The sequence below is a fragment of the Labrus bergylta genome, chromosome 13 (assembly GCF_963930695.1).
Source record: "Labrus bergylta chromosome 13, fLabBer1.1, whole genome shotgun sequence".
Lineage (NCBI taxonomy): Eukaryota > Metazoa > Chordata > Actinopteri > Labriformes > Labridae > Labrus > Labrus bergylta.
In genome coordinates this window covers 3,374,607-3,398,019 of record NC_089207.1, presented here as the reverse complement: position 1 = coordinate 3,398,019, position 23,413 = coordinate 3,374,607, and the positions used below count along the sequence as shown (strand labels likewise).

Here is a 23,413-nt window from a genome sequence, read left to right as displayed (position 1 = left end):
ACCTGTAGGATATCAAATTTCTGTTCTTGATTTATTCGTATTAATCTTTTCGTGATTGTAACCCTTTAATGTTATGCCAGTAAATGAATTTAATTAATCATAGGCTGCTGTGATGTAGTCTACATCACGACATAGAAGGCAAATATTCGCAATCTTCATCATCTAGTCTATTTAAATATTAATTTATAGCCTGAATATATTTTATATTAATATTTTTGAATCCTATTTTTGAGATAAAAGTGTTTAATTATTAGGCAAAGGTAAGAATAAAAAATAAACTTGATAGGTGTACTGTGTGCACATCTAGCCTACATCAGGACTTTATTTATTTTTTTAATAACGAGGCAATAGGTCCAAGAAAACTGTGAATCAGGGACGAGGCGAAAGTTGAAATTCAGGAATCTGGCTTCACCGAAAGTACAAAGAGGAACCTGAATGTCCCACAGAAACACCTTTCATGTCCCACCTGTCTGAGCTGCTGTGGGTGACACCCAATCAGAGCCGTGCTCGAGGGCCGCGCCCTGCCTGCTGCATCGGAACTCAGGTGAAGCACAGGTGTGTAGTCCCCGCAGATGAGTCGATGGAAGGAGACTCCAGCAACTGTTGAGCCTGCAGAAAAAACCCAGAGTGAGGAGCTACACCGCTATGGTGGAATGAGAACATGAGATAAATAGTTAACCTTGAAGGAGAAGCGGATTTTCTTGGGTCCTTCACTAATTTCTGTTTTCCACGCTGAAGTTGGAGTTGTATTGGTATCAATTTCGATTTCTCTTGTTGTGGTTCCCCGTGTCTGATGGATCTAATCAGCGCCAGACGAACGGGAGTTTTACTCCTCATTTTCACATTTTTAAGTCTTCTTCATGGCTCCAGAGGAGAAATCCCAGCCAAACCAGCACCAAGCGGTGTCACGATTGTGCCCCCGATTAAGCCCAATGTCCCCCACGCCTATCCAGAACCTTCTAAAGTTTATTTACCTGTATTTACAATGGATTACCCGAGAATACAGATACCTTTTGAGATCACTCTCTGGATTCTGCTGGCTTCATTTGCAAAGATTGGTGAGTAACGGAAGCATTGCCAAACGGTGGAGATATTTTGTCTTTAAAACCCCTTTAAAGAGAATCTAGATCGGCAGAAAGTGCTTCATTTTCATAAACCCTGTTACTAAAGTGACATCTTCTCTTTTATAGGTTTCCATGTTTACCACAAGATCACCATCTGGGTGCCCGAGTCCTGCCTTCTGATCAGCATTGGTCTGATTGTGGGGGCCATCATGCACTCCGTCCATGAGGAGCCCCCTGCCGTGCTCTCCAGTGAAGTCTTCTTCCTCTACATGCTCCCCCCGATTGTCCTGGATTCGGGCTACTTCATGCCCACCAGGCCTTTCTTTGAGAACATCGGCACGGTTTGTTTTAAACACAACCAGTTTCCTCAAAACAGGTTCAACTTGTTCTCTCCCTCTGCAGAAAAAGTGACATTTCCCTGGTGTGTGTGTGTGTGTGTGTGTGTGTGTGTGTGTGTGTTGTTTTTTTGCAGGTGTTGTGGTTTGCAATTGTGGGGACTCTGTGGAACAGCATAGGCATTGGCATGTCTCTATTCGCCATCTGTCAGATCGAGGCTTTCGGCGTTCAGGACATCAGCCTCCAGGAGAACCTGCTGTTTGCCACCATCATCTCTGCTGTGGACCCCGTGGCCGTGCTGAGCGTGTTCGAGGACGTCTCTGTGAACGAGCAGCTCTACATCGTGGTGTTCGGAGAGTGTCTCTTCAATGATGCTGTCACCGTGGTGAGTAGGCTGAGACAGAAACTGTCAGTGTGGGTGCATTTCTGTGCACAATAGTGGGATTTCTTTTGGACAGTTGTGCTGTTTAGAACCCCTTTTACTTCATACTGAGACCTGTCAGCCTGCTTTAGATCCCTTCAGGCTACCCGCTTGTTGTGGAAACATTCAGAGCAATGTGGTTTAAATTTGTTAAAGGCATTGTTTAGGATCATTTGAAATACTTCAGTGATGTAAAACGGCATCACAAAACATTCTACATGTCAAAGAGAGCAAATGAAAGCTGACAGACCATCAACACAAGTTTTCCTATCTCAACTAAACCCTGAGAAACTTGTTTCTGCTTTGATATCAGTCAGACTGACCACTGTTTTTCACCTTTTACTCTTTCCAAACTATCCCATTGATAAAATAAAATAATTAGGAAGTTTGCTGTTTGGTTTTGAAAGAGAAAGAACAAATGATTCACCTCAGACCTAGCTTACCTGCACAAACTCTAAATATCTTTAAAGACTTTATATGCGAAATATATTATTATATATTTATAATATAAATCAAGTATATCCTCTGAAAATAACTCTGTGAGTCATGACTGTCTACAATGGGTGTAACACCCGAGTCCCACTGTCTGTGATGTTTTCAGAGTTTTCAGAGTCCTATCTTCACTTTGTTTACATCGCCGGGATGGCCGGCTGACTCCTCCCCTCGTGTATAAAAGTTGTTTAATTGAGGGACTAGAGAAAAGAAGAATAACATACTGTACTCACTGCTTAACTGTGTTTCTAGATCACGCTCATTTCAGGTAAATTTACATGCAGTGTGAAGATACCAGCATAATAAAGATCGCTAGCATTAGCATGCTAACACAACAATGCAGCGCGAGTTGTTTTGGTTTCATGCTGGTGCTCAAGGGCGACATCTGCTGGATCAAAACATCGCATATAAAGCCTTTAAGGATTGAAGTGTTTTTTATGTTTGGGGATCGGCCTACATTACTAACTCTTTATGGTTTTATCGTCTTGCCCAGGTTCTTATAAAGTATCTTTAACTGGTTTTCTAAATACAAGCTATCACAGAAATACCAGAAATGTGCAGCTTAGCTATTATGTAACCATGCCCCAAATTTATAAATTACATTTTAAAAATATTTACACCCCAGTGTCTTTAACTTACTGACATATTCTTTCAACATAATTAATTGTTATTTCATGCTTAGTATTGTTCCTATACCTTTAATGCTTTTTGGATGGCTGTTTTCTTTTTTGATAAGTTGCTGTTTTTGATTTTTTTTTTTAAATGTATCTCCCTTTTCCCTTTTAGTTCAAAGCACTTTCAACTCGCCACACTCAATAATGTGCGATAGGATTCAGGTTTTTATTTTATTTTTTAATGTTGTTAATTTTGGAGACTCTTAAAACTCCAACTTTAGCACACAGCTTGGACCCTTTATTTCAAGACTTCTATTATATGAAGAGCAGATCGAGTATCACATTTACTTTTTCTTTCTCTAAAAGGCTCAGCTCAGGTTTCAACAGATACTGTCCAGTTTCTTTTTTCTAGGTTGGTGTGCATGATGTGTGGGAGGGAAATATCTCTGCACTGGTGACATTGCTGAACAGGTTACCTGTTTAAAAAATGGAACTTCAGGAATGTTGTTAAGAGACGTTAAAACTGATGTTTCTGCAGATCTGAGCTGTGTAGCTTTGTTTGCATAGATGCCACCAAACCTGTTTCTGAAGTCATTTGGTTATATGGGAGGAGCTAACACACACACACACACACACACACACACGTAGTCATACACTAACACAATCATCATCTGAAACTTGACTGTAGTGGACTTGTGCTCAAATTTCCCTCACTCTGCCTCTTCTCATTGTGCTTAAACAAACCCGCCCATCCACCTCCATAAACCAGCTCTTACCTTTGGTGTGGCACTGACCTCTTTGTTTAGTACACAGTAGCCAAGCTGACGCAGAAACTGAAGGTAAACATTTGCCCAAGATCCCATTAAAGACCAGGTGTGGTCTTTGAAAATAAGATGTCATATTTGCAGAAAGTGCTGATACTTGAGTGTTGCAGCTCCAAGTTAGGTTAAAAGTTGGCGTTAGTTTTAGGAGAACAAAGGTTGGAGGTAATTCAAGTAGGATCGTATTATTAAACAGCTGATGCTATCATGTGTATATTTAATACACAAATTCAAAAAAGGGGAACTGTTGCGGCCTAACTCTACATACCCATCTACTTTTAATAAATGTTAAACTGGCACAAATAAGCTTCTATTTGTCATTGACCTTTCAAAGGCTTGTTAACCACATGTTTTAGAGGCTAATCCAAGAGCAAAACTAGGGACGCCCCCTTGGCTCTGGCACGCTTCCAAGAGGTGTGCTTCGGCACGATACGGTTCATGCAGGAGCACAAGCACGGACACACAGCGTGGACAGCCTTCATTGTCGAGAAATCCCGGAGTGTCATGACTGAAATCAGAATCAGAATCAGAATCTGGGTTTATTGCCAAGTACATTTACACATACAAGGAATGTGACTTGGTGTATTGGTGCTAAACAATTAACAAGGAAATAAAAGCAGAACTAGAAACAACTTAAATAAAACAGTACAAGAAGCTATTACAATATATAAAAATAAAAAACAAAATGTACAAAAGGTGCAGTGGACTATGAGAAAAAATCTTAGTGTGTGTAACTACTCACAGAGTGCATGTAAGGAAAATATTTTTTAAAGTCCAGTGGGAGTTAATGTAACGCATAAAGAACAGTGACTCAGTGACTCACTAAAGAAATGACTCAAACTAAGCCACAAAGTCAGTAAAGTAGCTTGTCATGTTCTCTGTGTTGTTGAGTGCTTACTAGTATCATACAGAGTATTACATTTCTGGTGTTGTGACCACCCCAGTCCTCGGTGCAGATATTATCAGAGAAGTACGGTGGCTGGAAAGTGCAAAGCAAAAGTACAAAGTGTGAAACACTTTTGCAAAATTTGAGACAAATTTACATTTTCAAAAACATTTTTTAACATTTCATCAAACAAAAGTGTTTCACCTGTTTTGGTTTTGTAATTTTGTTTTATGAAATTTGAAAATGTAGATTTGTCTCAAATTTTGTGTTTCACACTTTGTACTTTTGCTTTGCACTTCCCAGCCACCGTAGAGAAGACAGCCGGTCACTCCGGTAAAGGCTTTTGTTTCTAAAGGGTCAGGAGCATGTTTGTTGAAATGTGCTTATCAAATTGCAAACAGTGCACAGTGAATATTTCAATAAATCACTGTTATCTGCGACCTTGTGATTAGAAGCCGCAGCCCCTGACCTGACCCTTGACCTCTTGATGTGATGTGTGGTTCTGTTTGTGCATATAAAAAGACTGGTGTATTAACATGCATGCACCTGTGTACTCCTTTTCTCCCAGGTGTTGTACAACATCTTCAACTTTGAGATGGGCGAGGTGGTGCCGACGGATGTTTTCCTCGGGGTGGCAAAGTTCTTTGTGGTTGGGCTCGGGGGAATGGGCTTCGGCGTCTTGTTTGGATTCGTGGCCGCCTTCACCACCAGGTTCACCTCCAAGGTGCGAGAAATCGAGCCGCTCTTCATATTCATGTACAGCTACCTGGCCTACCTGGTGGCCGAGCTGTTCACCATCTCTTCCATCATGGCGTAAGTAGATTTTTTTTTTAGAATTTTTCCGAATCCAAATATTTTTAAAGATGCTGCAGATGGATGTTTTTTTTTTCTTTTTTTTCCCCGCAGCATTGTGACCTGCGCCCTCACCATGAAGTACTACGTGGAGGAAAACGTCTCCCAGCGTTCCTGCACAACCATCCGCCATGTTATCAAGATGCTCGGCTCCATCTCCGAGACGCTCATCTTCTTCTTCCTGGGGGTCGTCACCGTGACGACGGAGCACGAGTGGAACTGGGGCTACATCATGTTCACGCTGCTGTTTGCTTTCGTGTGGAGAGGTCTGGGTGAGCAGAGGGCAGAGGGTTATCTTTGTCATGTTTGAAGGTCAGGTTGTGTTTGAGTTGGGGGCGCTCGGCCTCATTGCAGGATGTAAGGTGTCTCATGAGGGTTTTGACCAATAGTAGCTCAATGATGTGGTATTTTTATGAGTGCTAACCATTTTTCTTGCCCAAACATAGGATTTACAAGCATATGAAAGCGCACATCCTTTAATTAGTTTTTGCTCTGCCAGACTTTGTAAATGCTCCTTGAGGGTAAAAATTACATTGAAGGATGCACCCAAGAGATTGTAGTCAGCAGCAGTGAATGAAAACAAAACTTTTCTATGTTTAGGAGTAAACAACATATTTATGGTTTACTTTACCTGCCTGTAAGTTCAGGTGTGTGTGAACATTTCCCCCCCATATGGGCATTTTTTTAAAACATGTTAACAGCCTAAAATAATGACAATAAAGTCCAAACTTGACGATAGCACAAAATGTAAAGTGAATTACAAATTAAATGTATTATTATTATTATTGTAAATCTGAGTTGAGCACTACATTGACAACCACATTTAAATATGAATGTTTCATTGAAATGTATCGCGACTTTAAACTGTAAAACAATAAATTTCTGTACTCAAGAAATAACATTTCAATGTGTTCTCACCTTCCCCCCACCTCAGGTGTCCTTGTGCTGACTCAGATCATTAACCCTTTCCGAACCATCCCATTCAACCTGAAAGATCAGTTTGGTTTGGCCTACGGTGGTCTGCGAGGTGCAATTTCATTCGCTCTGGCTTTCACCCTCCCCAGTGAGATTGGCCGCAAGCAGCTCTTCATCACAGCCACCATCGTTATCATCCTCTTCACTGTCTTTCTTCAGGTAAGAGATTATTAAATCATCTTTTTTTTTTTTTTTGCTGAACTTACTTTGCTTGACGAAAATCGTTGGAAGTTGGAAGTCAAATAAATCATTTTTGGAGTCTTTATGAAAGTCTCAGACATCATGAAAGAAAAATCATTTAATCCAAGCCAAATGGTTTAAAATCCAGATTATAACTTTTTTATTATTTTACAAATGGTGTGGATCTGGATAAAATGATCTCGGATCCTGACTTGATGTCAGAACAATCTTGACTTGTTTTGATAATGACTCTTATTTCTATCCTTCTGATATTTGAACTCTCGCATTTTGCACTGCTCCAAATGCTGCTCTTCATTCTCCTGTGTCAGGATTAAGAACTTAATTATTCATTTTTTTTGTTCAAAGGGATAAAGTATGTATAAAGTACCAAAACAAAAAAAACAACAACGCAGGAGTTACAGCCTAATATCATTTGGCCTTTCAATAATATATAAATGAACAACACACAGGTGATGGTTCAAATCACAAACTCAACAATATGTATGTGCAATATGAACACAAGGGGTCACCTGCTCGTTCATGACCACATGACTTTACCCTCCTTGAGTGTAAAATGAGCAGCAACAGGATCCACTTTGAGTTCTGCTGGTAAGGTGTTGACCTGTGAACACATTTCTTGTCGAGGGATTTTGGAATCTATGTAAGAGCGTTTCAAATTTCAATGTCACATTTAATGGCCACATCTGGAACTATACATGGCACAGTGTGTAGTGAAGTGTTGTTACATGTCCAGCTAAGGAAATATATAATACATTTGACATTAAAAGGAAAATTATAAGATATCGGTGGGGGAGAAATTGTACATTTAAATTCCAGTCTGTGAAGTGAAATGACATGTTCAAAGAGAATCTAAGCTCCTCTATAGGCTAAAATGTATACATTTGAATATATGATTAAAAAAAAAAAAAGAAAAGCGCAAATTAGTCCAACTGATTGTATATTTTGAGCATTAAGTTAAATTGAAATGTACTTCAAATTTGTTTAATCTTTACAGTCAGGATGCTTTAAGTTAGTTTACGAGCTAAAAGTCCAACTTTTGATTGTCTATTTGAATTTTTAAAGCTTTCCCTCTTATTCTTTTGGGGCTATCTGCTGAAGCTGTAATCATTCTTGTTGCCCTCTGCAGGGTATCAGTATTCGACCTTTGATTGAGTTCGTCAATGTGCGCAGAACAAACCGCGACGTCGATACCATCAATTCAGAGGTTCACTGCAGGGTAAGCCACTGGTTCTTATCTAAGTGTTTGACATCATGTATTTGTAGGTCAGATCATGAAAAGGTTTACATTTTCTCCCAGCTTATGGAGCACACCATCGCCGGCATAGAGGATCTGTGTGGACAGTGGAGCCACTTCTACTGGAAGGACAAGTAAGACGTTTTCCTCCTCTCTGTTCTATAAAAGGCTTTTATTGACCTCGTGTTGTTTAAGGACAGTCATGAGTAGCCTGCAAATGTTCCCGCTTCTCATTACACCTTACACCACCCCGCTGTTTAACTGCTTCATATCATTATGTTTAAAGTGAGGCGACCTGCAGGGAAACAGGTAGAGGGATGTAAGTTTTAGTTTAGCAGCTCTCAGTTTCCCTCCTTGTGGTTTTGTTTGACTATTCTATTGTTCACTGCGGGGCTGTGTGCGAATGTTGGCAGCTGTAATCACACCCTGGAGTCGTGTTCAGCTTCCTCCATGAGCAGCATCGCTGTGGATTCTTTCCCTCCTAAAGCTTTGAAACATGTTTGACCTGCTTCCTCATCGCCTCTTTTCAATCTTTTGTCGTCACACCAGCAGGGCCACAAATGCAACACACTCCAACAGCTTGTCTTGAAAGACTTTCAGAATGTAGATAATAATTATAATAATAATGTAATAATATAAGAATAATAATAGTAATAAAATAAGAATAATTATATAATAATAATTTAATAATAATAATGTAATAATAATAGTTATAATAAGAATATGATAAGAATTTAATAATACTTGATTGATTGAGATTTAAGTACATATTCAACAACAAGCTGTAAGCCTCTGAAAAACAACAAGACGTGGATGTGCACACTTGTTGCCATGTGATGCACACCGGAGCTTCAGTGTTTATCCAGCTCTGCATCGGTCTTGAAACCTTTCTGCACTCTAACCTCTCTCCATTTTAAAAAGCATCTTCAATGTGTTACCACCTTTGTGGTTGTGGAGCTTCTTGGAAAAATGTTGAGGCTTTTTAGGTTGGGTAGAATAATTTATATCTGAACCAGTTTGGTTGATGGGTTCCATCGCTGCAATGCCTGTTGGTTTGCCGTTAGCCTGTTAAACCGAGGGGCGTCTAAAACGGCTAGGAGGTGCCTTAAAACCGCCTACCTCCTCTGGTCAAAGCAAACAGCATATAACCTAAATGTCCGATGACATAGTAAGGTTGTTTTCTGATTTAATTCAGGAGACATCTTACATATTGGCCCTTTGAAGTTGGTTGCTTGAACATTTTTATTTGAATGAAATATTTGCAATATTAAACATGACAACATGTCAAGTTACTTTCTGTTATCTGAAGTTACTGTTACCTTTGCTTTATTTTATTTTTATATGCAGCTCTTAAATTAAAGTTGAGGCCCAGCACATCTGTGGACCTTTTAAGAATACAACTGCTGATATTCTCTCACCAGCAACAATTCATTTACTTTGCACTGATGGAAAATTTCTCCATTATGAATTTATTGTTGACTTTAAATGTTTTAGAGAATTTGTAGAAAAAAACAAAAAAAAAAACATTGTTAGGTGTTTTTTTTTTTTTCTATAGTAGATGAACAATGATGAAATCGTGAAACAGACTGTGGATCATCTTGGATTTATTCAGCCATGGTCAGACAACACAGAAACACAACACACATGGCTGACAAAGTGCGGACCATCGCTGACCCATGCTGACCAACATCTCACAATCGCTTGCAATCATTGGCCCAGTCTTCATCTTCACAGTGTTTCTCATATTCTGTTAGAAGGTACAGCCCACTAATTCCTGGCTGCTTCGGTTCATCTCTAAAAGGCTAGACAGAAGACATCAGCTTGACTCCTAAATATCAGACATTTACATTTCTTCAGTCTCAGAGTCACATTTCCTTTTCAGCTCACAACAGACACTTCAATCCAAATATAACTCTGCTGCTATGAGGTCTCTAACACATATGTATTACAGCTTCACAAACCTAAAAGAAGAATTACTCTGAGATGGTTGACACAATTCAAAGATATGTCCACATATCAAGATGAATGAATCCATGAAAATACGTACTAACACCAACATTGTTATTGCATTTATTCAAATGCCAATTTGCTGAACCATCACCGCAAATGTTGGATTCTTGTTTTTAAATTTTCTTTTTGCACTGGTCTTGTCTGGATATTTGTAGGCCACAGTGAGTCACTGCAACAGGACCACCATATATCTCCTTTTCAAACTTTTTGACAACCATAACAAACCTTATTCCCTCTTTTCTTTTCTGTCAGGTTTATGAAGTTCAACAATCGAATCCTGCGGAGGATCATGATCCGTGACAACCGGGCTGAGTCCAGCATTGTGGCGCTGTACAAGAAGCTGGAGCTGCAGAATGCCATGGAGATCCTGGACACAGTGGCTGGAGACATCAGTGCTGCTCCGTCCATTGTCTCTCTATAGTAAGAAAACCGTCATTTCTGTTTTTGACAATCACATGTGCTGCTTGAATATCGTTTTTTTTGAATAATCTGTTTTAAATGTCTTATAGTGAGGAGAAGAAAAGTTCTGCTAGACCTAGGAAGAAGTTCTTGACTGCAGACTTGAAGAACATGCATGACATCCTTTCAAAGAACATGTACAAGATCAGGCAACGGGTGAGATATTTTATTGATTTGCTGGATTACAGCTTTTATCACACTAACCTGCTTTTCTATCCTGCATCACTGTTTTGTAAAGAAACGATTTGCCTTCATGCAAGTCCGTTTATTTCTTTACAGTTTTGGGGAATTTAAACTTTGCGGTTTAAACTGGGGCGTCTGTGGCTCCGTTGGTAGAGTCGGTTGTCTCTCAACCGGAAGGGGGACGCTACATACCCGATGTGTCCTTGAACAGGACACTTAACCCCAAGTTTCTCCTGCTGTTTTGTCGACGCCGTATGAATGTGTATGAATGGATTAGTTACTTCTGATGGTCCCTTTATGTAGCAGCCTCTGCCAGTGTGTGAATGTGTAGCTGTGTCCTGCGGTGTAAAAGAGCTTTGAGTAGTCAGAAGACTAGAAAGTACATTTACCAAACTTTACATTTCTACATTATATCTATTTTTGCTACCTTACTTCCGGTACTTTTCAGAGACACTGTTGATTTTTTTTTTAACTTGGATGCACTTTTTATTTTTTTGGGACTGATGTGGGGACATTTTACAAATAAAAACAGTATACCAAAAGCCTATAAAATACAATAAGGCGTTTTTAGACCAAACAGTTCAGGAACTATCCACTAGAGAGTTCCCTGAGAACTACAAACCAAAAGGACTTTTTCTCCGTCTGCATCTGCCCCGCCATGGTACCTACGCTGAAGCAGGAGCTAAAAAGGTTCCTCTAAATGGGGTTCTAGGAACTAAAATAGTTCATAGTTCCTGTGGTGCGGAATCACTAAAAAAGATAGGGGGCTCCAACAGTTCCTGACTAAAGCGCTTATAGACTGTCAAAGATATACACAAGGGTGACTCTGACATCTAGAAGTCCATTTCCTAACCCAACTGGGTGCTGAATCCCCAAAAAATGTTTGAACAAGAAAAACAATAAGGACAGCAATCCAAATTTTGAGAGCCTTGGCTCGAAACGTTTGTGCGGCAATTAAAAATACAAAATTTGGAGTGTTGTCCTTATCGTTTTTCCTTTTTATAGAATGCAATGGAGAACGTGAGAAAGAAATATTTAATTTTGACTTGATTGAGCTTTGATTGAATGAATAATGTCTTAGCCTCACAGATTTATTTAATGACCACTGTGAAGCTTCAAACCAAGTCATTTTTGAGTAACGGTAAAAAAAAAAAAAGAATCCATGCGTTTAAATTTTTCTGCTGCTGAAGTTTAGCTTCATGAGCTGACTGTTAACAGTGGGGTGAAAGTTGAACTTTAGTTCGTCCTTCCTTCATGAATCAACAAGCGTTGGAGTCCAACATGTGCTACTCTACAGATCTGAGAATATTTAACTTCTAATGAGAAGCCACATGAACCTCTCCTTCCACATACAGTTTGTTAGTTGTGAGATCGCTTTTGATTTTTACAACATGACAGAAATTACTTCCCTAGATAAGATAAATGAATCAAATTCTTTCCCCTCTGATCCTGTTATACCTGTTTGTTAAACATATTTGTACTTCACATGTCATCCCAGCTTCCTTCTTCACTGCAGAGTTTCAGAGACGCCTTTCTCTCACACATGATGTGATTACTCTGAAACTCAAAGCTGTTTTTACATTGCCAGCAGTACTTTTCCATTCGAGAAATGACATCACCATCATTCAATGAAGGCCCAGAGGAGCTTTGATGTGCAGTTAAACAAGAAGCATGTGCTCCTGTTCTTTTGATAGATGAGGTTTCTGATTATCTTCTTCTTTCCCCTCGCTTCTCCGCAAATAAACTCTGTCACCTTCTGACTGTGATGTTCGGAAAACTGGTGTTTATGGCCTTTTTTTTTTTTTAAAGAGTTTTTTAAAGATTTATTTATTTTTGTGCCTTAGGACAGTGGATTGAGTCAAAAATCAGGGAGAAAGAGAGTAGGGGAAAGGAGCCTCAGGTCGATTTTAACCCTGGGCCGCCCGCTTGGAGGACTCCATACATGGGGTGCGCGCTCTAACCACTACGCCACCAGCGCCCCGTGTCCAGCGGGTTTTATCGATTTGATATTGGATTAGAAAAGAATGGAATCTCAACTAAAGAGGACGTTAGATCTGTTCCTGTTTTTAAAGCTCATTTGAAATAGAAAGGAGCATATAGTTGACAGACTTTTAGGAGTGATGTTTGTTTGAGGTTTAATAGCTACAGGACAGAAATAAGTGTGTTGACACTGATGAGTACGTTATATGGAGGAGGTTAGTGTTTTGCTGCTTGCATGTCCAAACAGAGACAATGACCAAACAGGTGTGGCCACTTTAGATTGAGTAATCTGAGCTTCAAAGAATGCCGTTGTCCGAACTGAAAAGAACAGAAACTCTCCGTCTCTGCTTTTTTCTTATCTCACACACACTGTTATTACACACACAATGGTGGAATATGTGAGCAGGAATTGTCTCCTGGTTGTCTACTTCTGCTCCAGGAAGTTTGTAAAGTTATACAATTTAACCCTTTTTTTTGTGTTTCTTAACCAGACGGTGGCGTTCACAGGCAAGCACGCCCTTCCCAATGAAAGCCACTCGAGAGAGATTCTGATCAGACGCCATGCCAGCATCCGAAGAAGCATCCGTCCTGGAAGTTTTCAGTCATCGGTAGGAAGGAGGAAAACTCTTAAACCGACATTGTTATTCATTTTAACGTCTGCTTGTGAATGCAGAGTTATACTTCATAAGATGTTTATTAACTTTTCAAACAAATTAATTAAAGGGATGCTTTACTTTTCATCCCATATTTTCTCCTCTTCATGTGTTCTCTCCTCTAATCGATTTCCTGTTTCATATCCATGTTGTACTCAGGTGGTGCCCAAATCTCATAAGTACTTCTCTCTTCCTGCTGGGAAAAGTCTGGACTCAAAGTTTCCTCCTGTGAGGCTGAGCAACACAGGTACACTTCTTAACTACCATAAATAACTTGATACAACATGTTTTGTATTTCTTATCAGAAAATTTGAATTTTGAAAACGCATCATACACGCAGGGTTTATTTTTGGCTTTTCTGTCGCTTTTGACAGTTTCACACATCACATTTCAGCCATGCAAAGTGGAGTGTCTTTAGGGGCTTCAGCTGCTCTGTGAATCAGTCCACCGCTGAAATGTATCTGAACTTTTATGGGAATACATTCCTATTCCCAAAAAGATGAAATTCATCAACTTTGTTTTAGCAGCACCATGTTTGTGACATTTGTCAGAAAGAGAGCACACATTACACCGCTTTTAAAGTCTCTGCATTGGCTACCCGTTTGTTTTAGAATTGATTTTAAGATTATCTTATTGGTTTTTAAAGCTCTTACTGGCCTCGCGCCCCCCTATTTATACGATTTGCTTTTAACTTATGAGACCTCAGGTCTTCTGGTAGTGGTCTTTTAATTGTTCCAAATGTCCAAACTAAAACCTATGGTGAGGCATCTTTTTATTACAATTGACTAGAGAAGGTCGGCGGTTTTAAGGTGTCGCACACGGCCGTTTTGGACACACCTAAGTTTGCCAGGCAAAGCAACAGGTGTCGCATCTATTGGAGCTTGATTGGCGCGGGCAAGCGAACTGGTTCAGATATAACTGATTCTACCCGACCTAAAAGGCCTAGGCATTTTTCTAATAAGCCCCACGAACAGAAGGGTGGTAAAAAATAGGACACATATTGGAGATGCTTTTTAAAATGGAGAGAGGTTAGAACACAGAAAGGTTTCAAGACCGATGCAGAGCTGAACACTGAAGCTTCTGGATTTTTTTTCAGCTTGCATTATTTGCAAACAACATAATTTATGTTAGCATGCTCTCACTGACTGACCAGACTCACAGAATTGTTCAACTTTAATTAAATAAAATGATTTTCTGAATGATTTAATACATATTTCCAAAAAGATTCCGCATGATTCCACATCATGTTGAGAAAGTTGAACAGAAATCTGTAGCAGAATTTCAAACAAAGCTGAAGTCTGTGATACCCACAAGCAGCTCAACCAGTTTTAACCGTACCCACGTTCATTTGCTTATTAACTGTTATGTGTTGTCATGGCAATAAACGGGTCACTATTTTACTCTCTCCATTGATTCCAGATGATCAGGAGACCATGTCAGAGGTGGCCTACCCCTCCAGACGCTCTCGGTTTAACCAGCCTTCACGCTCGTCCTCCAGAGCCATGATGCCTCTGCGCAGGCTGGACACCCTGCAGGAGGCGCCGTCTGTCAGCGTGCTGGATGAGAGCACAGTGGAGGACAGGGGCAGGACCGGGGGCGGCAAGCCCAGAACAAACTCCTCCTCTAGTGATTCCCGCGTTCCTGCTCCTCGCCGCACTTTCATCGATAATGACAGCAGCTCGGCTGATAATTTGAGAAACGTGCATCATGAAGCAGAAGAGGAGCAGCCTATGTCTCCACCTCCCGCCTGGGCTGCTGAGTCCAGAGACAACGCATCAAGAAACCCTCTACTCAGGAGGCCGCAGTGGAACCCGAAGGGGAAATAAAAGTCTTCTGAGCTTAAACAAGCAGCTGGACTGCCACAGACTGGATTTTTAGGATCCCTCTTATAAAACTCCGTTCACATTGCAAGGACTGCAAAGTAAAGATGGAGGTCCTTGCATTTCTTAATAGAGATGACCCGACCTCCAAAAGAAGCCAGAATGCACAGCAAAGAAAGTAAAGTCAGTTTTTAGCCTCATCAGAAGTGTAGTGAGTGAACTGTATTTTCTTTTTGATTTGTACCAGTAGTTATTTCAACCCGTTGCATGTGATTTTAATAACTTGATTTTCCAGTTGTGTGTTTTAAAACACTGTAATTTAAACAGTTTTATTTTGACTAAATATTTCTGTCTTTACATGTAAATAATATTATGTTTTTGTATTATATTTCCTTTTGTGTGTGTGTGTGTGACAGGATAGTTTTTTTCATATACAGGCTAAATTAGTTCCATGAGGAACTATTGCTGAGCAGTACAAAGTACTCTTCGGGATAACTGAGGCCTAGTTTGTCTGTTACATTAGTGGAGCTCATGAATCAGGATTTTACTATTATTAATATTCTTTTTTTTGTAATAAAAGTTTTATGTTGTTTAAAACTGTTGTGAAGCACTTTTGCTTGAACCTCGGGTCGTTTTAAGTTTAAATGTGACAGAGTTGAGTACAACATCCAAACTGCATCATTAATCTCAAAGTTTCAGAAACAACTCAAAACATAAAAGACTCTTAGTTAAAAAAAAAAAGTTGTTTATTCCTTGTGAGTTTCAGGCAAGAATCCTGTTTGTGATTTTCTGACATCCTTACATTCATTTTTTACAAGTTTCCTTCTGATACTTGACGGTAGTGCTCATAATGGATTTAAAACTGAAAAAGTCCCATTTTATATATTTAAATCGCCATTCAAAACAACCCCAACATAAATAGAAAAATCTGTGTAGTAAAAAAGTCTCAAACATTTGCTTGTTTACCACAGTAAGAACTTTTTGTGATGAAGAAAAACAGCTGGATTTGAGGTAAAATGACAAGTTCAGCTAATCATGACCAACTTTAAAAACAAAACAAAACAGTGTTATCTACCTATGGACAGTCTGGAAGCCTAATTACCAACCAGTACCTATAGTCTCCTGTCATTTATGACTACAAAACGTGTATCATCAGCAGGGACTTGAAAACAAAGTGGTTACAGAAAGACATTGAAAATAAAAAATATCTTCTCGGGCAGCGATGTGCCTAAAGTATCATCAAACCGCCGCACAGGGAGGAAGCACATTTCACTTCTCATCCCCTGACTTCACCGAGAGCAGCTCTCCTTTGGGAAGGGACTGCAATGCTGGTGATGAAGAGCCGTTTCTTTCCCCTGTGACGTCGTCTACATCTACAGACACGTTCCAAGCAGGAAACATCTTCCCCCACTACGAGTCTGTTGAACATCTTCAGAGCTGGCCTCTTTAAAAAAAAAAGAAGAGCACTTCTCTTTCTTGGAAGATTTCTTTTTTTTTTCTTCTTACATTCATCCAGTTACTCAGACTTTCCCAGTTTGTCTATTTTCAACATCATCCCCCTTCCGTCCCATTTGGGGATCCTGATTAGCAGTAAAAGCACGGCGGCGAGGGCTAACACCACTCCTAGATAGGGGGGACCACAGGGGCTGAACTCCTGAGTCACACCTGAGAGGAGAGGGGCCAGGACCCGGCCGACAGCTGTGACCGACTGCCCGGCTCCGATCAGAGTCCCGCTGGCCTGGACCCCTCCTCTCTGCAGCTCCAGGTCCGTGATGCACGTCCGTCCGATGGATGTGGAAATGGCAAAGAAGGTGGAGGTGAGCAGCACCTGCCACACGCCGGGAGCCGAGGCGTACAGGAAGATGAGCGTGCAGGTGAGGACTGTGGAGTGAAGCAGCAGAGTGGGCATGTTGTTCCCGTAGAGCTGGGTGACGGGACCCACCAGGAACCCAGCCAGGGCCCCCAAGGTGCTGCTGTAGCTGATGAGATAACCCGTCACCTTCGGTTTGAGAAAGAAACGCTCCTCCATTGCCAGAGAGAAGTTGCTGTAGTAAAGCATGATAGCTACGGCCATCAGGAGACGCACAAGGAAGAGGTCCCACATGTCCGAGGAGGCCACCATGTGTATCTTTGAGCCCACTGAGGAGAGCTGATTCCAGACGGGCTGGAGCAGGGACGCCTCCCACCAGGTGTGATGACCACCTGGGTGCTTCTCTGGAGCTCTGGACGCTGGAACAGTCTCTGCTGCAAACACCGGGTGGTGCTTGTTTACGTGAGAGCCGTTTTGAACCGATTTCCTGCAGTTGTTGTCATGACAACCTTTACTAGCGTTGTTGCTGGAATCGGTGGCATTACGGATAATTAGCGCCTCACTCCAGGGTAGCATCCACACCAGACCTGGAATCATAAACACATTGAATATTCTCATTTCTTCTGCATTAAATCAGTTTATTTTCGTCCATTTTTTTAGCCCACCTGCATTAATTAGAAAGATTGCAGCACACATGAAGGACGAGGTATAAAAGCCGCCTTCGTGCTCCGTGAGGTAGCCGCCAACAACAGGACCCAGGATGAAGCCGACGCTGGAGGCCGCGTTAAAGTGTCCCATCACCAGAGGGCGCTCTGAGTCAGACGACAGGTCAGACAGCAGGGCTCTGCAGACGGACAGGGAATGCTTAAAGAGCCCTGAGACAGAAATGAAGTCACAATGAGGATTAAAAAAGATGATCGATTTTACCTTTAAAGTCTTTATCTGTGATTTTTCACACTTAAATGTAGAAATCAAGTATATCCTCTGAAAATAACTCTGTGAGTCATGACTGTCTACAATGGGTGTAACACCCGAGTCCCACTGTCTGTGATGCTTTCAGAGTTTTCAGAGTCCTATCTTCACTTTGTTTACATCGCCAGGACGGCCGGCTGACTCCTCCCCTCGTGTATAAAAGTTGTTTAATTGAGGGACTAGAGAAAAGAAGAATAACATACTGTACTCACTGCTTAACTGTGTTTCTAGATCACGCTCATTTCAGGTAAATTTACATGCAGTGTGAAGATACCAGCATAATAAAGATCGCTAGCATTAGCATGCTAACACAAAAATGCGGCGCGAGTTGTTTTGGTTTCATGCTGGTGCTCAAGGGCGACATCTGCTGGATCAAAACATATAAAGCCTTTAAGGTACAGGTGGTATGTTGGTGCAAACTAGTAAACTTCAGTTCTGATGTAATAATTATAATATCCTTTTTAATCTAAATGCACAATATAAGGACCCTGAAAGGATGCTAGAAAGAAGAAATCAATTTAAAGTGAACACCTGAGTTTTTCCTCCTGTGGATCAGGACTTACCCACAGGTATTCGTGCGAGGACAAACAAAGCGATGCTGGTGGACATCCCGAGCAGGCCGTAGCCGAACGCGCTCAGCAGCAGACAGGTGAGCAAAGAGTAGCGCCGGCCCACCACATCACTCCAGCTGCCCTGACAAACACACAAACACACACACACACAGAGCAACACACAAACCCATGAATTCTACAATTCACTTAGCAGACGCTTTTATCCAAAGCGACGTACATCAGAGAGTAAGAACAACACAAGCAAGGATCTAGAAAAAAGGGAACAATGTGAGTAAGAGCAAACGATCAGCTTTGAGTCTGATTGGACACACAGGTGCTGACAGGAAGTGACCAGAGGCAAAGCACAACATTGAGGGCAGTTCTTGAGAGCTCTAATCAGTATAGAAACCATCTTATAAGTCGTCGTTATCAAACAAAAACCATCGTCATTACCATCATCATCATCAATAATATGGAGACCATCATCATTAAGTTAGTAGGTATTCATGAAAGAGCTGGGTCTTTAGCTTTTTCTTAAAGGTGCAGAGGGACTGAAACTGATCATATGGGGAAAGTTCAGCAGTAAAGAATATATTAACAATATAGTGTTTAATATAGTGAACGTTTGAGTTAGAATAAAGAGCATTTTATTGTTGTTTGAGCACAGATTTTGCACCACTATAAAATCTGTTTGAAGGCACTCAGAAAGCTGCTTTCATAAATAAAGCATGGTTAGAAAATATTTAGCATTGCCTTATATTTAAAGTCTTCATGTGAGTGCAGACAGTGCAGGGCATGTGTGTGATGAAACCACAAAATGTTAAAAATTTTGCATTGTTACTTTGTTTATTCCTTGTGAGTTTCTGGCAATAATTTTCTGACATCCTTACATTCATTGTTTACAAGTTTCCTTCTGACACTTGACAGTAGTGCCCATAATGGATTTAAAACTGAAAAAGTTGAATATATAAAAAGAGAGTGAACGTTAAAGTTAAAAGAGTGTAGCCAAAAAACATCAACTTCAATATGAATGCATGAGAAGGCCATATAGTGTCAATCTTTATCCAGTTCTCTTGAAGACATTTGAAGGTCTTTGAGTAATTATTAAACATCGGGAGAAGCTGACTCGTGGCTTGAATTTTAAATTCTTCTGATTACAATGTGGTTGAAATAAAAAGTCCAACCAACAGAAGTGTCTTCTTACATCCTTGAAGAAGAAAAAAATCAACCTAGGATATAACATCCTTAGTTTAACAAGCCTAACAAGCCTTTATTAGATTCTCACCCTGTCTTTTCCTTTTCTGTCTTACACACTCACAGACACACTCACAGACACACACACACACACACACACACACACACACACACACGCACATACATACAACTGATGAAATAATGAAGTTAGGACCAATTGAGTTTGCTGTGTTCAGGATGCAGCCTGGTGGGATTATCATAGAGACCCAGCTGTTCACGTATCCCGACGTTTATCAGGATCCAGCCGGTCTTGCACGCGGGAACCAACAGATGACTCTTTATGGCTTTAATTTGTCCCATGACCCCTGGGAATTTAACCAATTTCAGGAGCTATGGGGCGGCAGTGAGAGGGACGTGAAAAGCAGAGAGTCTTGCAGAATCTTACGGTGGAATATTCTGCTTTTTCTGGGTCATTTCTCAGCAGTTTGGACATTAATATAATCAAGTCTTTGGTTTTACATCAAAACCTTCAAAGATTACTCACTGATAAGTCTCTCCACATTGTCCAGTCAGAAGGTGTCAAAGACTAAAGTAAATATTCTGTTTAAAATCAGTGATATGTGTGTTTGCAGCTTACTCAGAGTAGCTGGTGTGTACATGCGCAGTGACTGGAGGAGACCCCCACCAACCTAAAACAGCCAGTGTTGATTGTTTTCATGAAATACCAGAGATGCAACCATTTTGGCTACTAACTGTGAGCATGCCTTTGTCAAGCATGAGAGGCTGAGCGGAGGTTAGAGAGAAGTCAATACTTACAACTATTGTGCTGGAGAAGAGCTGTAAGATCCCATATGTAGATCCTGCAACAGATTTATTCAATTCAGAATTTTATTTATTTTTGTTTTTTTTAAGTTATGAAGTCTTGAGTAACAAAATTATATGAAAACAGTTTATCTGACCCACTTTAAAGATTTAGCAGTGATAGCTCAACATGTTCTGTGAGATGTGCAACAAGAAAGGTAACACTTTAATCTCTCTCTTCGTGTTAACGTTGGTCTGCAGAGAAGAATTTTAAAAATATATATTTTTTAATAATGTTTATTATAGTAGCACCCAATAGACAAACAAAAACACAAGAGGTACACTTCACCTCTCCATAAAGCCAGGACAAAACAAAACACAGTAAAACAAAGAAAAAAGAAACAAAAAAAAGAAACAGAAAATCTAAATAATAAGATAAGAATTTGTGATTTAGTCTGTGATTTGAATTGAAGGAGTTTTGTAGCTTGCTTGTTATTCACGAGCTATAAAGCCTGAGCCTACATTGCATACTGAATGACACTTAAAATATTAACTTTTTGCAAAGGACACTACTTACCTACAACACCAGCAACGGAGGGACTTGCTCCAAGAGCTTTCACGTGATGGCTCAGAAGTGGGATGATCATGCTCACCCCAAACAAGTCCTACAGGAGACGAAGTGAAAAGAGAGAAAAATGAGAAGCAGAATTAAACCCTGTAGAGTTTCACCAGCTGTTGATGTCATCTTCTATTGGTCGAGCCCTCTACCACAGTAGCATTGTGATTAATAGACTGATACTCTTAACATTTATTAGATCATTTGAACTCCAACTAAACGCCTTCATCAGCCTAAATGACTCTAATTTTCTCTTGCTGGGCGATGACAAAGCTCCACAAACTATGATGATTATGGAAAGTTTCCACTCATCTTTATTTACTTCTGGATGCTCCACCTGTTCTTTAGACGCCAAACATTAAAAAATAAATACAGATACTAGCAATTAATTGGCAGCAGGTGCTCTTGGGTTCAGAGTTCAGGGATAGTTGCATCAGTTCATCCCGTTTTGCTGCATTCTGAGACCAGAGCAAGCTCTTGCCAAACTCTTGATTTAAGTCACACAGCGCTTCATAAAGTGCACCGACTCAACCAATTAACCGTGGTTATTTTGTCTTTCAGTGGAATGCCGGGCCCCACCTTTTCTATCTGCTCTCTATTCTAAAAAAGGAGCTGCCTGACTACAGTGACATTTAATTAAATAATTGTTTAAACTATGCAGGCTAAAGGAGACAATTAGGTGTCCATGTGCAATAAGAGGCATGCTCTGTAAAATAAAGAAAGGCCCAGTCCACTCTGCAACATATTTTACTGACAGTGATGCATTCAAGTGCAATCACTCAGGAGTGTCACAACAACATGCAGTGCAGCCTATACACCTCCCTCACCTGATTCATGCAAGTGTGACGTTTTTCAAAATACCCAGAAAGTTGTAAAATTATAGCCAATGACCTTCTACGCCTACTTTACCCTGCTGTTTGCTGACTTTAAAAAAATGTATTGAAGTAGGCTACAGCTGCATAAAACATGATTTCATATACTTTTGCAGAAGAAGAAGGAAAGATGCAAGTCGACAAATCCTGCTCGCAGGTGTAAAGTCTCTGCAGGTTCAGTATAAGGGATAGATTGAATATACTTTGTGGAAAGGACACAATTATATTAAAGGCTATTTATGCAAAAATAAATTCACATTTTATTTCAAATAAACTAAAAAAACAAACTCTGAACATCACTTGTTCAGATGTTATGTCAATGAGGAGCACATTCTTTAATTGTAAAGTGTATTTTAACACACTACCTTAATGACAGAAATCATAACCAAATCAGTTCACTGAGTCCGTTAGAAGCAGCACATTCAAGTGTCCGTGAACTCACCATGAAGCCCACCACGTAGATACATTGTATGATTCTCGTCCGTCCTCTTGGCTTCTTGAATGAGCTGCTACATCTCTGGTTGTTCATCCTCCCGCTTGTGTGAACTCTGCTGAAGCAAAGGCGGAAGTGTTCATCCGGCTCTACTGTAAAAAATAATCACTGGAATCATTTACTGTGTGAGGCGTCCCGGTCTCCACGAGCAGGGGGGGGCGGAGCTAAACGATCCGGTTTTTAATCGACAGGACAAGTGTGGCGAGTTTAACGGGCTGTGGAGATTAAAAAAACGGTTTTAAATATGCTAGTATTCCTGCAGAAAGCCGAATGTTTTAGACGTGTTCCTTCCTATCTTAATGTTAAACTGCCCTGTGCTCTGATTTGACTCCCCCGCGTCTGATCTGGTTGTTGGTATCGTCCTCTGACGTCACATAACTGGTTGGGAATTTTGTTTTAATATAAAAAAAATAAAAAAACATTTTTTTTCCATCACAATAAATAAATAAATGCATAATCACAACACAAAACACAATCTTAACTCGTACACTTCACATATTATGAAATGAGCACCTAATCCTGTGATTTGTCATCAGCTGGTATTTTAATTACTTTTACGCCACCTGCTGGACACATGTGAGGATTGCACGATAACTGCAAAGCTGCTGTACTGCTGTATTTGCAACTCATACAGCAGTGAAATAGTTGTATAACAACTACTATGCACATGGATTACTGTATAAAGAACAGTTTTAAAATTAAACATTTTTCCTTAATAATAAAATTAACCCAGTGATGCAACTTTTTGTCAGAATGATTTACTTAAAAGTTGGCCCTTACAAAGAAGACAACCTTTGAAATGACTTGATATGTTTATATAATACAATAACATGTATAAGTAATAATAATAATAATAGTAGCTTAATTTATATAGCATCTTTAAAAACAAATGTTTACAAACTGCTGCAACACAACAACAGAACAGAGATCAACAGAGAGGGCAAAACTGTAAAAATGCAAACAACAGGAATAAGATTCAACAGGCAGGTATGGAGAGGCAGTTAAATACAATGAAGGAAAATTAGTTTCAAATCAACCAGGAGAGAACAAAGTAAAAATTGAGGGAGAGTGGGAGGACATCACATCACAGGCTGTAAACACAG

At 40.2% G+C, this 23,413-nt stretch overlaps 2 protein-coding genes across 2 annotated transcripts; one reads left to right on the top strand and one right to left on the bottom strand.

Annotated features, from left to right (window-relative positions):
• The first annotated feature begins 551 nt into the window (after positions 1 to 551).
• Positions 552 to 15,641, top strand: slc9a2 (solute carrier family 9 member 2). The gene is made up of 13 exons (XM_020648379.3): positions 552 to 1,058; positions 1,191 to 1,405; positions 1,537 to 1,785; positions 5,203 to 5,447; positions 5,541 to 5,758; positions 6,421 to 6,620; positions 7,789 to 7,878; positions 7,960 to 8,030; positions 10,159 to 10,326; positions 10,416 to 10,521; positions 13,020 to 13,136; positions 13,341 to 13,428; positions 14,601 to 15,641. Exons 1-13 carry the CDS (start codon positions 794 to 796, stop codon positions 15,005 to 15,007), a joined length of 2,439 nt encoding a protein of 812 aa, XP_020504035.2. The 5' UTR covers positions 552 to 793; the 3' UTR covers positions 15,008 to 15,641.
• A 90-nt stretch (positions 15,642 to 15,731) lies between these two features.
• Positions 15,732 to 22,600, bottom strand: mfsd9 (major facilitator superfamily domain containing 9). Its single transcript, XM_020648375.3, has 6 exons — positions 22,260 to 22,600; positions 20,907 to 20,994; positions 20,345 to 20,388; positions 18,347 to 18,476; positions 17,477 to 17,686; positions 15,732 to 17,398 (listed from the first exon to the last, which is right to left on the bottom strand). Exons 1-6 carry the CDS (start codon positions 22,344 to 22,346, stop codon positions 16,518 to 16,520), a joined length of 1,440 nt encoding a protein of 479 aa, XP_020504031.2. The 5' UTR covers positions 22,347 to 22,600; the 3' UTR covers positions 15,732 to 16,517.
• Positions 22,601 to 23,413: the final 813 nt, after the last annotated feature.

Coding starts and splice junctions, on each gene's coding strand:
- slc9a2 (XM_020648379.3), top strand. CDS start 794: ATGGATCTAATCAGCGCCAGACGAACGGGAGTTTTACTCCTCATTTTC. Junction 1,059..1,190: donor GGCTTCATTTGCAAAGATTG/GTGAGTAACGGA, acceptor TCTCTTTTATAG/GTTTCCATGTTTACCACAAG. Junction 5,448..5,540: donor ACCATCTCTTCCATCATGGC/GTAAGTAGATTT, acceptor TTTTCCCCGCAG/CATTGTGACCTGCGCCCTCA.
- mfsd9 (XM_020648375.3), bottom strand. CDS start 22,346: ATGAACAACCAGAGATGTAGCAGCTCATTCAAGAAGCCAAGAGGACGG. Junction 20,995..22,259: donor TCTACGTGGTGGGCTTCATG/GTGAGTTCACGG, acceptor CGTCTCCTGTAG/GACTTGTTTGGGGTGAGCAT. Junction 18,477..20,344: donor TCTTCTCCAGCACAATAGTT/GTAAGTATTGAC, acceptor TGTGTTTGTCAG/GGCAGCTGGAGTGATGTGGT.